Source organism: Leptosomus discolor, chromosome 4 (genome assembly GCF_034619465.1).
Source record: "Leptosomus discolor isolate bLepDis1 chromosome 4, bLepDis1.hap2, whole genome shotgun sequence".
In the NCBI taxonomy this organism is placed as follows: Eukaryota; Metazoa; Chordata; class Aves; order Leptosomiformes; family Leptosomidae; genus Leptosomus; species Leptosomus discolor.
The window spans coordinates 83560890-83573395 of NC_141394.1; the positions used below are offsets into that span (position 1 = coordinate 83560890).

A 12506-nucleotide genomic window follows, 5' to 3' on the forward strand; every position below is an offset into this window, starting at 1 on the left:
CGTGGGGCGGCTGCAGCTGCGCTTGCTTCCAGCCCCGTTGGCTGCCAGGCCCCAGCAGTGGTGCGCAGTTGGAGGGGCTTACAGTGCCACAGCATCGCCCGGGGCCAGCAGCCCCACCGTGCCCTGCGGGCCGGGCCAGGGACCCACCCAAGCCTGGGCCCCCGGTTGGGCAGCGTGGCAGGGTCGCGGGAGCTCCGTCCCTGGCACCCGGCACGTGGCGGGGCGCAGGGTGGCCGGGTGGGTCCCTGCGGCGCCCAGCTGCGCGCTGAGGAAGCGGAGGTTTGCCCAAGCCGGTGAGGTGCACGTGACCCGGGGAGCGCGGCAGGAGGAACCAGCAGCCGCCCTGCGCAGGGCCCCGGTCCCTGTGGCACAGCCGGCCATGGCCCCGTGGGTGCCCACCAAGGAGGAGAAGTATGGCGTGGGTGAGTGCAGGTGCCGGGGCTGAGCGGGCACCGCGCCCCGCTGGGCTCCCCGGGTCACCGGAGGGGTGCGGGGCTGGTGGGATGGGGAGCTCATGGCTGGGGTGATGCTGACGGTGCCCCCGGCTGCGGTGGCCCACTGGCAGTAGGCTGTAGAGGGGCTGGTGACGGCGGCTGGGCGATGGTGCGGGGCTGCGGGGTGAACGGTGCTGGCGGTGCCGGGCTGGGTGGGGCTGGCGGCGATGCAAGGCGGGGGCCAGGGTCCCCGTGGTGCTGGCGCTAGGTGGGCCAGTGGGTGCAGGAATGAATGGGGGGTCGGTGGGGGGCTGCAGGGCTGGTGACGAGTGGCCCGGAGATGGGGGGGCTGAGCAGGGCAGGTGTCAGCTGGACCCACACGCGCAGAGGCTGAGCATGGCTGATGCTGGGTGGGGATGGGGAGCTGTGGGGCTGAGCGGGGCTGGGGGCAGAGCACTGCAGGGGGCTCGGCGCAGGGTCCGGGCCTCCCCTCTGAGCTGGGAGTCCAGGCTCAGCCTGGCTGTTGAAGCGCAGAAGCCTCCACCCAAGGGGTGGTTAGCTTGTTGACAGGATCGTTACCTCGTGCATGACCTGCTCGCAGGGAGGGGCCCTGGGGAGCCCAAAGCTGCCCCTATGATCTGCCCCAGGTCCCAGCTGGGGCTTTGCTCCCAGCCTTGCCGTCGGTGATGGCAAAACCTGGGGCAGCCCCATTCCCTGAACCACCCCCCAGCTCAGGCTCGCTGGGCGAGCAAAAGCTCCCCATGCCCTGCACCAGCTCTTGCAGCCCTGCACCTCTTCCCGTTTCTGGCTGGGGCTGTTTCCACACCCTCCCCTTGCACTGCTGGCAGCACCCGCAGCAAGGGCTGAGCCCTGCCCAGTCCTGGGGTGCATCTGGAGCAAGGGCTGAGCCCCCATGGGGTCCTGGGGAGTACCCACAGCAAGGGCTGAGCCCTGTGGGGTCCTGGGGAGCATCCGGAGCAAGGTCTCATCTCGGTTCCTGCTTGTGCCCGATGGGCGTTAAGAGAAAGTCTGGCCCGGTTGGGGTCTGGGGGGGTGGGAAGGGGCTGGAGGGGAGCGAGCCCAGGTTGGGGCCGGGTGCTGGTGCAGGCTGGCTCGGGGTCCTTGTGTGGAGGGCAGGGTGGCAGGAGGGGTCCTGTGGGACCTCAGGGCTCCCGGTGCTGCAAGGTGTGCTGGGGCCAGCATGAGGGGTCCCAATGAGCTGTGTGGGTCTGGGGGTGTTGCAGTATGAGCTGGCCCTGGCTGGGGCTGGCGGTGGGCACAGGCAGTGTCCCAGCAGGGACCCCCCCAGGTGCGGGCATGTCTGCGGGGTTCTGACCGCCGGTGCAGGGTGCAGCCTGTCCTGGGGCCAAGCCAGAGCTGCCTCCACCAGACAGGGCTGTCACTGTCCCCAGGACCAGAAATAGCGGCAGGACTGACCGCAGCCCGGCCCGGTGCAGCCCACGCCTCGGCAGGAAGCGTCTGGCTGCCAGCGAGCTCCTGCGCGCCCCCCGCCCCGCCGCCCCCCCTCACCCCATGTGCCCTGCCGCCAGCTCCAGCTGTCCCCAGAGGCTGGCCTGCGCACCCAGGCAGGGGACTTGGCTGGCACTTGTCTCCCTGTGCCACTTGTGGTGGGCGTGGGACCCCCCGGGCTCGGCCCTTGCTAGGGCCCGTGCGGCTGGGCTGGGTGCCCAGCGTGTGGGTGGCAGGTAGCGTGATGGGGAGGACGCTGGGCAGGGGACCCCTGTGTCCTGGAGTAGGGGGGCTGACGGCTCCTGCTGTGCCCGGCACTGTGAGGGCTGTGCTGCGGCTCTCCTGGAATCCGAGGTCCCCTTTCTGCCCCGGCTCCGCTGCGGCCAGCGCTCTTCTTCCTCGCACTGTGCCTGCTCGGGGGTCTCATGCAGTTTGTGTGGGGCTGGGACTCTGCACCGTGTCTCGGGGCTGAGCGATGCCAGTTGAGGCAGCTCTGCCCTGTGCGGGGAGGCTGGCCGTGGTGCACGCTGCCCCGAAGGTGCACAGGGCCCGGGGGGGGCTGTGCTGGTGAGGGGGTGTCTGGGTGAGGGACCCCCACCCACGGCTCCCGGCCGCTCCCTTTGCAGCCGTGTGGAACTTCCCGCGCACCAGCGAGCATCACCTCCCGCTGCAGATCGGGGAGACGGTGCACATCCTGCAGGCCTCCGAGGGTAAGGGGGTCCGGCACCCCGGGTGGGCCCTGCGCCGTCCCCTGCCGCGGGCAGGCTGGGCTGGGCGCCCGGCTGAACCCTGGCACGGGGCTTCGTGTAGCCTCTCTTGGCCGCGCTGCCAGTGGGCGCCCAGCCCTGCCCCGCCGCGGGCTGCAGCTCCCCGAGCCCGGCTGACGGCGTCCCCGTCGCTCCCCTTGCAGGCTGGTACCGCGGGTACTCGCTCAGGAACCGGGCTGCCCGGGTAGGTGAGGGGCTGCTGGGGGCTGGGGCGTGGGGGCGCGCGGGCACAGCTGGGGGGTGCTGACGGCTGCGGCTCCCCCAGGGCATCTTCCCGGCCTCGCTCATCCACCTGAAGGGCGCCGTGGTGGAGCGCAGAGGGTAGGTACCAGGTGCGGGCGCGTGGGTGGGCCCCCCCACCCCATCTGCCTGCCCGGCGTGGGGGTCCGCACGGTGCCGCGGGGCTCTAGGCGTCCCTGCGCCTCTCCCCAGGGTGGAGGAGAGCGTGGTGCCCGCCGAGATGCCCATGGTGCAGGAGATCACCACCACGCTGCGCGAGTGGGCCGCCATCTGGAAGCAGCTCTACGTGGTGAGGGCCGGGGACTGGGGTGCCGGGGCGGCGGGGGCACGCGGTGACAGGCGGTGACCCGGCGCTGCTGCCCGCAGGCAGGGCAGACGGAGCGGTACCGGCAGGTGAAGCAGATGATGTACGAGCTGATGGAGCAGCGCTCGCAGCTGCTCTCGGGGACGCTGCCCAAGGACGAGCTCCTGCAGCTCAAGAAGGAGGTGACCGGCAAGATCGACTATGGCAACAAGTGAGAGCGGGGATGGAGTGCGGGGGGGTCCAGGCGTCTGCCCCCCCTGGCCCAGGCTGCACAGGGACGCTCGGCCCCTCTGCTGCAGCATCCCTGCTGGCCTGGCTGGCTGTCCCTGTGTCCCCGTCATCCTGGCTGGCTGTCCCTGGGGCACCCTGTGTCTCTGCTTTCCTGGCTGTCTGTCCCGTGGTGGCCGGGGACAGTGGGTGTGCAAGCCGCTGAGCCAAGGGCTATCGCCGACGAGCCCTGGCTGGGGCAGGAGAGCTTCCCTGGTGCTGTCCAGCTCTTGTCCCCTTGCCAGGGCTCTGCTGCTGGCTGGGACCCATGGGCATCTGTCCTGCACCCTCAGACCCCATGCCAGCTAGTGCCTGTGCAGGGGCAGGCGGGTCCTGGTGGGATGCACAGACCCGTGTCCCCCCGGCTCAGCCGAGGGCTGGGTCCTGCCTCACCTCGTCCTGTCCTTGGCAGGATCCTCGCGCTGGACCTGGTGGTGCGGGATGAGGATGAAAACATCCTGGACCCCGACAGGACCAGCGTCATCAGCCTCTTCCAGGCGCACAAGAAGGCTGCGCAGACCATCACACAGCGCATCCAGGAGGAGATGGTGAGAGCCAGCGCCGGTGCCGGCACGCTGGCCCCTCCGTGCCGAGAGCCTGCTGCCCCATGGCGGCCATGCCATGCCAGGGGCTGAGCCGTGGGGCCGTGCCGTGGGGCTGAGCAGCCTCGTGCCCCACAGAGCCCGCAGCAGAGCGCGCTGGGCCGCAGCGCCCGCCTGGCAGCTTCGCCCTCGCACAGCCTCTACCTCTGCGTCCGCAACTTCGTCTGCAACATCGGCGAGGAGGCGCAGCTCCTCATGGCGCTGTACGACCCTGCCGAGCAGCGCATGATCAGGTGCGGCCCCAGCGGAGCAGGACCGTCCCCACTGCCGGACCCCCACCACCGGCTCGGCTGGGTGCCCGTCCTGCCGCTCCCTGCGGCGTCCCCTGGTCTTGTCCCTCTCCGCGGGGGAAGCCCCTGTCCCTTTGTGCCCGGCTGCTGCCCGTCCTGCCCAGCCCGGCTGCTGGCCGGCTCAGCACAGCCAGCACAGCTCACGGGGTCAAGAGGCACGTCCCTTCCCACGGGGTTTTCTCCTCCGGAGTGGGGGTTTGTTGGCAGCGTGCGAGGCGTGCAGCCATGTCCCACGGGACAGCCCGTGGCTCGTCCTGCCCGGGGTGGTGCGTGCCCGAGGCGTTGGGGCCCGTCGCAGGCGTGCTGTGGCGTGCTGCCCTGCGCCCACCTGCTCACGGAGGCAGATGCCGGCTCAGCCCGTGCCAGACGCCGGGTACCGCTGTGGCAGCGTGGCCCCGTGCAAAGGACCGGTGAGCTGACGTGCCCAGAGCACCTGCAAGCTGCCTGTGCTGCAGGCAGGGCTGGGCTGGCAGCCTGCGCTGCTGGGGATGCCGGGCTGGGCCAGTCTGTGTGCCGGGACTGGGGCCACAGGTCGGACAAGGGGTCTGCGCAGTGGGAGCTGGCAGGGACCGGACACGTGAACCGGGGCCTGAGCATCGCTCTGCCCGTGCCCAAAGCACTCCAGCCCAGCGTCGTGGTGTTGGCTCGTGGGCTGCTTGCCGGCAGCCTCTGGGGCCACACCGAGCTCCGGCTCTGCTGTGCCGGTGCCCGGCCCCTGCCGCGGGCTCCTCACCCCCTCGCCTTCCCCTCGCAGCGAGAACTACGTGATCCGCTGGGCCAGCACGGGCGTCCCCCAGGACCTCGAGCTGCTCAACAACCTCAAGGCTGTCTTCACGGTGAGTGCAGAGCCCCCGGGAGCAGCACTGCTGCTGCTGCCTGCTGAGGTGCCCACTCGACCCACCCTCAGCATTTTGGGTGCATCCAGCACCACGCATGGGGCCTCGAGGCCCCGCCGCAGCCCACGTCGCCCCGCAGCAGCCGACCCCCAGCTCCTCCCGCTGCTCTCTCCTTGCTGCTCGTTCCTCCCGCGCCCCCCAGCCCGGCCAGCCCCGCACTGCACACCCCAGCCCTGGCACTGGGACGTGGGCACCCGCTGTGGAGCTGCTGCTCCCGGGTGCAGGGCGGGTGGGGTGGTCGGGGTGCCCATGCCCCCGTCTCCGCTCAGTCCCTCGCCCGCAGCCGGGCTCGGGGGTCCCTTGCTGCGGGTGGGAGGAGGCGCAGGCAGCGCCTGCTGACCCAGCGTTTTTCCTGCTGCACCAGCAGAGCTGAGCTGACCCTCAGGCCGGCCCAAGTGGAGCCATCGATATGCAGATGAGCTGGGAAAATCAATGCTAATGAGCAGCATCAGCACTTCCAGCCCCCGCGGTCCAGCTCCCCCAGCTCTCGCCCACCTCCGACCCCTGCCCGCTGCTGGCGTCGGCTGCGCGTCCCGGTGCGCTGCGGCGTGACCCTGCTCTGTGCCGCAGCCTTGTGCCGCAGCTCTACAGGAAGGTTCTGCGCAGGAGCAGCACCCTTGGGACCTGGCACCCCCAGGGCAGGCGGAGCCGGTCACCCCACCGAGCCCTACGCCGTGTCAGACCTGCTCCCTCCCAGGGCAGCGTGCCCCCTTGGCCGCGCTGCCTGGCCCGTGGGTGCCCTGTGGGGCCATGAGTCTCCGCAAGCCCTGGCATTGTCCACGTCCCTTGAGTTTGGTGACACAAACCCCAGGCTCCCTGGGGCAGCGGGGCTGCGTGCCCTCGAGCTGAGACCCTCTGCAGGGTGCAGCAGCAGGGGGACTCCCTGGCCCCTGAAGGCAGAGCCGGGCTGCCGGGAGCAGGGACTCGTAGCAGCTCTGCGTCCACTGACTCATCCTCCCGCACGGCCCGGGTACCCCGCAGTCTCCCGGTGCCAGTAGTGGCACATCCCCGTGGGGTGCTGGCAGCGCCCGGCTCACACAGCCCCTGTCCGCCCCCAGGACCTGGGCAGCAAAGACCTGAAGCGGGAGAGGCTTTTCCTGGTGTGCCAGATCATCCGGGTGGGACGCATGGACCTCCGGGAGACCTACAGCCGCAAGCTCAGCACGGGCCTCCGGCGGCCCTTCGGCATCTCAGGTGAGAGCATGGCGTGGGGGACCCCAGCCTGGCGCTGCCGGAGGGGCCCCCAGGAGCAGCCCTGGCCCCTCCACGGTGCCTGTCCCCAGTGGAGCGAGGAGCTCCCTGCCTCCGCCTCCACCCAGAGACCTGCTCTGGGTGTTGATCCCTATCGGATGGGCTGGCTGGGACTGATGTCACCTGGCTGATCGGTGTGTGCCAGGACCTCGGCCACAGAGAAATCGCCAGGTGAATTATGAACGTACCGGTGGCTAATTGCGCTCTGAGCTGAGCGTGTCCCCAGGGAGGGGCCAGATGGATTTGCCCTGGTGCCCCCTCTGCGGTGCCCTGTCCGTCCTGCACCAAACCCCCTGTCCTTGGCCAATGAAGAGGTTCTGGATATGGCTTATTTTGGCCAAAATCTGTCCTGGAGCTCTGAGGTCACCTGTGGTGACGGTCTGGTTGGTGGCTGCACCATCTCTGCGTGCTGTTCCCCAGAGGCTTGCCGCTGGAGGGGATGCTGGTGTGAGCCCCAAGCAGCCAGCTCTGCCCTGGGGCGGCCAGAGAAGTGCAGGGCGAGGAGGGGAGAGCCCGAGGGGTGGGTGGCCTTTGGGCTGTGCCCCAGCACAAGACCCTTCCCTGCACTGGGGGCTGATGCCGGTGCTGCCACAGGGCCCCCTGGGAGCGTTTTCCATGGGTGAGCTGTGCCGGGATGCTGGGTCCCAGCCCATGTTGGCAGTGGAGCCGTGCAGGCTTGGGGCTTCTCCCTGCTGAGACCCCCGTGCAGCTCGGTGCTGTCTGGCGGGGGGTGGCAGAGGGGTCTCGGTGGGGCGCAAGGACCTCCCTGTGGAGCACCGTCCGGGGCACAGGCGAAGTGGTGGCTGCAGGAAAGGACAGAACTGTCCTAGGCACTGGTCCTGGGAGGCTTTGGCACGGAGGGTCCTGGCGCTGGGGGCTGGGGCTGCCGATGTCCATGGCAGCTGCCCCACGCTGCCGCCTCTGTGCTGCTGCAGTGATGGACATCACCGACATCACCAAGGGGAAGTGCGAGAGCGACGAGGACAAGCAGCACTTCATCCCCGTGCACCTGTGAGTGCTGCAGGGCTGGGCAGCGGGCAGGGGGCAGCGGGCAGGGGGCAGCAGGCAGCACCGCTGGCAGGTTTGGGCACCGCAGCGGGATCAGGGCTGCTGTTCTGTTTGCTGGTGGTCGGTGCCCGGCTGCGGGGAGCAGCCGTGCAGGGCTCCCTGTGTGCGCCCGGCGGGGAGCTCCTCTGAATCGCCCCGCTCTGGTGTTTGCAGGGCGGCTGCTGACAACGATTTTCTGCACAACATGATCAGGAAAGCGGTGGAGGGGAAGGACATCAACCACAAGGGACAAGGTAGAGCCCTGCAGCCCCCCTGCCTGGCATGCCCGCGCTGTGCCGCGGTACATGGTGGGGGACGGGGTGAGAGCCCTCCCGGGCCCACCCCGTGTTTCCCTGTGGCTGCTGCTTGTGCTCGGGGTCCCGAGTGGCTCCCAGCTGCCGTGCTGGGGCAGCCCCCCTGTGCCACTCCTCGCGGGGTCTGGGAGCTCTCTCCTGTCCCTGGCCAGCCCTGGCCCCCCTCCTGCTGCCTCCCCCAGGCTCTTGCACGCTGTCACTCACTGAAAACCTGCAGCAGCCACGAGGGTGTGAGCTTGATGCTGGGTGCGGCCCGGGCTCTCTGTGTGAATTGTCCTGGCCGTTGGGATCAGAGCCCCATGGGGTGACCGGGAATGACCACCCACCCAAACGCATCTGGAGATGAGCCCCAGGGAGGGACAGCCGCTTCCGCAGGGGGTGTGCGTGGCCGGCAGCCTTACCTGGCACGGCACAGCACGGCACAGCTCAGGCTGAGCTGGTGCGGGCCGTGGGGCCGATGTCCCGTGCTCTGCCCTGACAGGGTTCTGGGTGTCCCTGAAGATGCTCTGGGGAGACCTGAGCCAAGTGCGGAAGGACCATCCCCACCTTGTGGACCGCGGCACGGTGGTGGCACGCAAGCTGGGCTACCCGGAGGTCATCATGCCAGGCAAGCAGGGCGGCAGGCTGGACCATCCCTGAATGGTCTCTGAGGGTCCCAGCGGTGGGTTACGGGGTGCCCCGCTGCAGAGGGGACCCGGCTGATGGGGCTGCCCCCCCAGGAGACATCAGGAACGACATCTACCTGACGCTGGTGCAGGGCGAGTTCGACAAAGGGAACAAGAAGACACAGAAGAATGTGGAGGTGACGGTGTGTGTCTGCGACGAGTCAGGCAGCGTGGTGCAGGTACGGCAGGCGCTGGATCGGCCCTGGGGTGGGGGACTGTCCCCCACAACCCCCCACGTCGGGCAGAGGCAGCAGCTCCGTAGCATGCTGGTGCCAGGGTTGGTGCCGGCATGAACTGACCTTTTTGGCCGCTGGAGCCCCTGAAGCTGTCCTTCAGAATAAAGATCTGGGAAAGTGGTGGGAAGGGCTAGAGAGAAGATTGTCCTCCCTTGGGGACAGCCAGAACCCCCTGGCCACCCCTGGAGGCCCCCGGGTGTGGGGTGTCCCAGCTCTCCATCCCCAGGAGAGGCGGGAGGGGGAAGGAGCCGAGGAGTTGCCAGTAGCAGGGGGAGGCTCAGACCCAGTTCCCCCCGCCCCAGGACTGGCTGCTGCCTTGTCTGTCTCTCCAGGGTGTTTGCTTTCATTTCAAATGCGATTCTCCCCTGGCTCCTGGGGAACAGGCTGTGAATTGCTGAGTGTCCCTCTGGGCTGGCCCAGGGGTGCAGCCCCCACCTCCTCCACCCCCGGTAATGCCCTTCCCACGGGGCGATGGCAGCCAAGCGGTGCCCGTGCAGGCTGTGCATCCCTTGCTGGCTCCCTTCAGAGGTTGCACCAGGCCTGGCAGAGGTGGAGGGATGGGGATGGGGAAGCCTTTTGCTGCCCCTCTGAGCCTGGCTGGGAAGGGATGGAGAGGAGTCCCTGCGCCGGCTGGGTTGTTGTGAAGGGGAACCTGTGCCAGGGGGCTCAGGAGGGGCCTGCCGTGGTGTGGGCAGGAGAGAGCATCTGGGGGGTCTGGACCGCTCGGGGGCTGGCCCAGGTTAGCAGGGGATGCAAAAGTCTTCAGCCCTTCGAGTTTATTTGATCTGACCATGAAGTGTCTCTTCTGCTGCTGCCCTCTCGGCAGAACGTGATTTACCACGGCGCGGGGGACAAGCCGGCGAGCGAGTACCGCTCTGTGGTCTACTACCAGCAGCGGCACCAGCGGTGGATGGAGACGGTGAAGGTCTGTACCGGCCTTGGGCACGGGGACCAAGGTGGGACTGGGGCTGTCACCCCCTGAGGCTGAGCCGCCCCAAGGTGTGGAGGGTTCTCTCCGTCAGGGCTGGCTTTTCAGGGGGCAAAGTCCCCGGCTCCCTGGCTTGGGGAGGGTGGGAGATGGTGCCGGTGTCACGGCTCGACCCCTGGCTGGACCCCAGGGTGACCCGCAGCAGGGAGGCGATGCCCAACGAGCAGCGCTGGGGCAGGGGCTCCAGGTGCCTGGCACCGCCGGTGGTGCTCCTGCATCGCTCCTGCATCGCTCCTGCCTCTCCCCACGGGCTGATGGACGTCCACCGCCGGCCCTGCACAGACGCCTGCGTCTCCAGTTGAGGCTTGACTGAAGGGAAGCACGTGGGTTGGGGTTTAAGCAACTGGTGGTTCAGCACAGCCTTTGCCCAAGCACGGGGGGTCTTGGCCAGGCGGGTCGCTCAGCCCCATCCTCACGCGGGCACGTGTGCTCTCTCGCAGATTGCTGTTCCCATCGAAGACGTCCACAAGACCCACCTGAGATTCACCTTCCGGCACCGCTCCTCCAGCGACTGTGAGTACCTCCTTCCGTCAGGTCTCCCTCTGCTACCGTTCCCAGCAGGGCGGTGATGGAGGCGGCTGTCCGTGCCTCGGGGGCCGCAGGAACAGGAGGGCCCTGTGAGTGGCCCTCGTCTCGCACCGTGCGGGGATGCACCAGGGGTGCCGTGAAGTCTGGATTCACGTGTGGGGACAACGAAGCCGCCCCCCTGTTCTGCTCTGTCCCCGCTGCCTGTGGTGAGGCAGCCTCTTGCAGGCAGCTGCTCCGGGGTGCCTGTGCTCGGCTCCCCGCGGCACCAACTCCACGTCCCGTGGTGCTTGGCTGCAGGCTGCAGCGTGCAGCGTGCATGCGGCCAGGAGGACGGGCTGCTCCTGGAGCAGAGCTGCTGCTGCCGGTGCCTTCGCAGAGCTGAGAACCGCACGGGACGGGACGCGGTGTGGCACGTCCTGCCACTGCGGGGACCTTCCCCAGGGCCACCACGGAGACCTGCAGCGGAGGCTGCTGCTCGCCAGTCTGACCCTGCCTGCCCCCAGCTCGTCCTGTTCCCGCAGAGGCGGCTCTCCGATGGCCGCCAGCTCCGCTGGCCGTGTATCGGCTCGTCGCTGCCGCCTCTCCCCTCTCTGCCCCCACGAGGTTCCCAAACAGCCGCAGCAGCTGCTTCTCTGTTTGCCCCGGGGCTCTTGCTGCGTGTGGGCACAGCCTGCGGGCTCCGGGCAAAGAAACGCGGTTTCCCCAGCAGTCCCCTCCCCGACCCGCTGCGGGTGCCAGGAGGGCAGGAGCCCCCGGCCACGCTGCCCGTCCCCTGCCCGTGCGGCGCGTCCCCGGGCTGCTTCGAGCTGGCTTCACCTCGCTCCGTGTTTGCCTCTCCCAGCCAAAGACAAAAGCGAGCGGATTTTCTCCATGGCCTTCGTGAAGCTGATGCGGCCGGACGGCACCACGCTGCGTGATGGGGAGCATGACCTGGTTCTGTACAAGGTATGGGGGGGCAGCTGGACCCCCCCTCGAAGCGGGGAGGCTGCAGGACGGCAGCTTTCCTGGCAGCTGCCTGCGTGGGGCTGGGGTCCCAGTCCCTGCCGGAGCTGCCACACCGGTGGCACGTACCCAAAGTCCCCCTGGAGGGTTTCCAGTCCCTCCCTCCCTCCTGTCCTTTCTGTCCTTGATGGTGGGGGCTCCTGTCACGGCTCCCTGCACATGGCGCCTCTAATCTCTGCACTGCTCCCCTGCGAATGACAAGTTTTGTTTAGAAAAAGGTAACTTAAACGTATCTGACTTGGGAGGGAACGTCCCCATGAAGAGATTTGCTGCGCTTTACCTGATTTCACCAGCATTTTTCTACTTTAAACTGCTTAGTTTTTCTTCTCAGAGAGCAGAGAGAGAAAGGGTGGAGGGAAAATTCACTGTTCATTTGGAAAAAACTCAGTGGGCTCTGATGCCGGGGTATGAAAGACCCCATGAACGTGCTGCCCCCCTTGTCTCGGTGTCCCCCTCTCCCCGGGCTGCGGCCAGGGCAGCAGGAGGTGCAAGCTGGTCCCCGCTGCAGGGCGAGCTCAGGACTCTTCCTCTGTGCGTCGGCACCACTTTAGTGTTCCTCACCGGCAGTGGGGCTCCCGCCTCCCCAGGAGGTGACCTTCCCACCTCAGCCCCTCACCTGCCCTGGTATTTTGCTGAAGCTTTCTCTGACTTTCCCTGCTGCTGTTCCTGGCAATGCGACCGCAGTTGCTCGAGGCTCACCCCTCTCCCTTCCCGAGTCCTGCATCTTTTTGGGACGAGCAGATCTGCCTCCCGCCTGCCGTGGTGCCTTAGCCGAGGCTTCCCGTGAGCTTGACGAAGGAGTTGTTCCTCTTCCTCACCGCGCTTCCCTCGTAGCACCCCGATGCTGCTTCTGCAGCTACGGAACATCCCAGCCAGCCCGTCCCGGCGCTGCCATTCCCGTTCCCGTTCCTCATCTATCGCTCTCGTGATGCCCGACCTCCCTCCCGCAGGGAGCCTGCTCTGCCCTGCCCTGCCCTGCCCTGCCCGGCCTGAGGACAGGGACAGAGCTGCCCTTTTCTTCCCCAGCAGCTCCTACGCCTTTGAAATCGGTATCATCTCCCTCCTCCCTGCTCTTTTCGGGCAAAACACCCAAATTCTTTAAATGCTGCCGTGGCTTGCAGAGCTGCAGACGCGACCCCTGTCTCTCTGGGGGACTGTCCCCTCCGCAGCCTGTGCTGCGGCAGGAGCACCGAGAGCCTCCGGGA

General features: G+C 68.2%; 1 protein-coding gene across 1 annotated transcript in view; it reads left to right on the forward strand.

Annotated features, from left to right (window-relative positions):
• Positions 1 to 364: 364 nt before the first annotated feature.
• Positions 365 to 12506, forward strand: part of LOC147415770 (dedicator of cytokinesis protein 2-like) — a 74810-nt gene continuing 62668 nt past the window's right edge. The window contains 17 exon segments of the mRNA XM_086463692.1: positions 365 to 422; positions 2531 to 2614; positions 2815 to 2855; positions 2937 to 2992; positions 3104 to 3200; positions 3278 to 3426; positions 3895 to 4030; positions 4163 to 4317; positions 5129 to 5210; positions 6329 to 6464; positions 7457 to 7532; positions 7743 to 7822; positions 8364 to 8489; positions 8602 to 8726; positions 9610 to 9708; positions 10212 to 10284; positions 11141 to 11244. Coding sequence (XP_086319818.1) covers positions 380 to 422; positions 2531 to 2614; positions 2815 to 2855; positions 2937 to 2992; positions 3104 to 3200; positions 3278 to 3426; positions 3895 to 4030; positions 4163 to 4317; positions 5129 to 5210; positions 6329 to 6464; positions 7457 to 7532; positions 7743 to 7822; positions 8364 to 8489; positions 8602 to 8726; positions 9610 to 9708; positions 10212 to 10284; positions 11141 to 11244 — 1662 coding nt within the window. The 5' untranslated portion in view covers positions 365 to 379.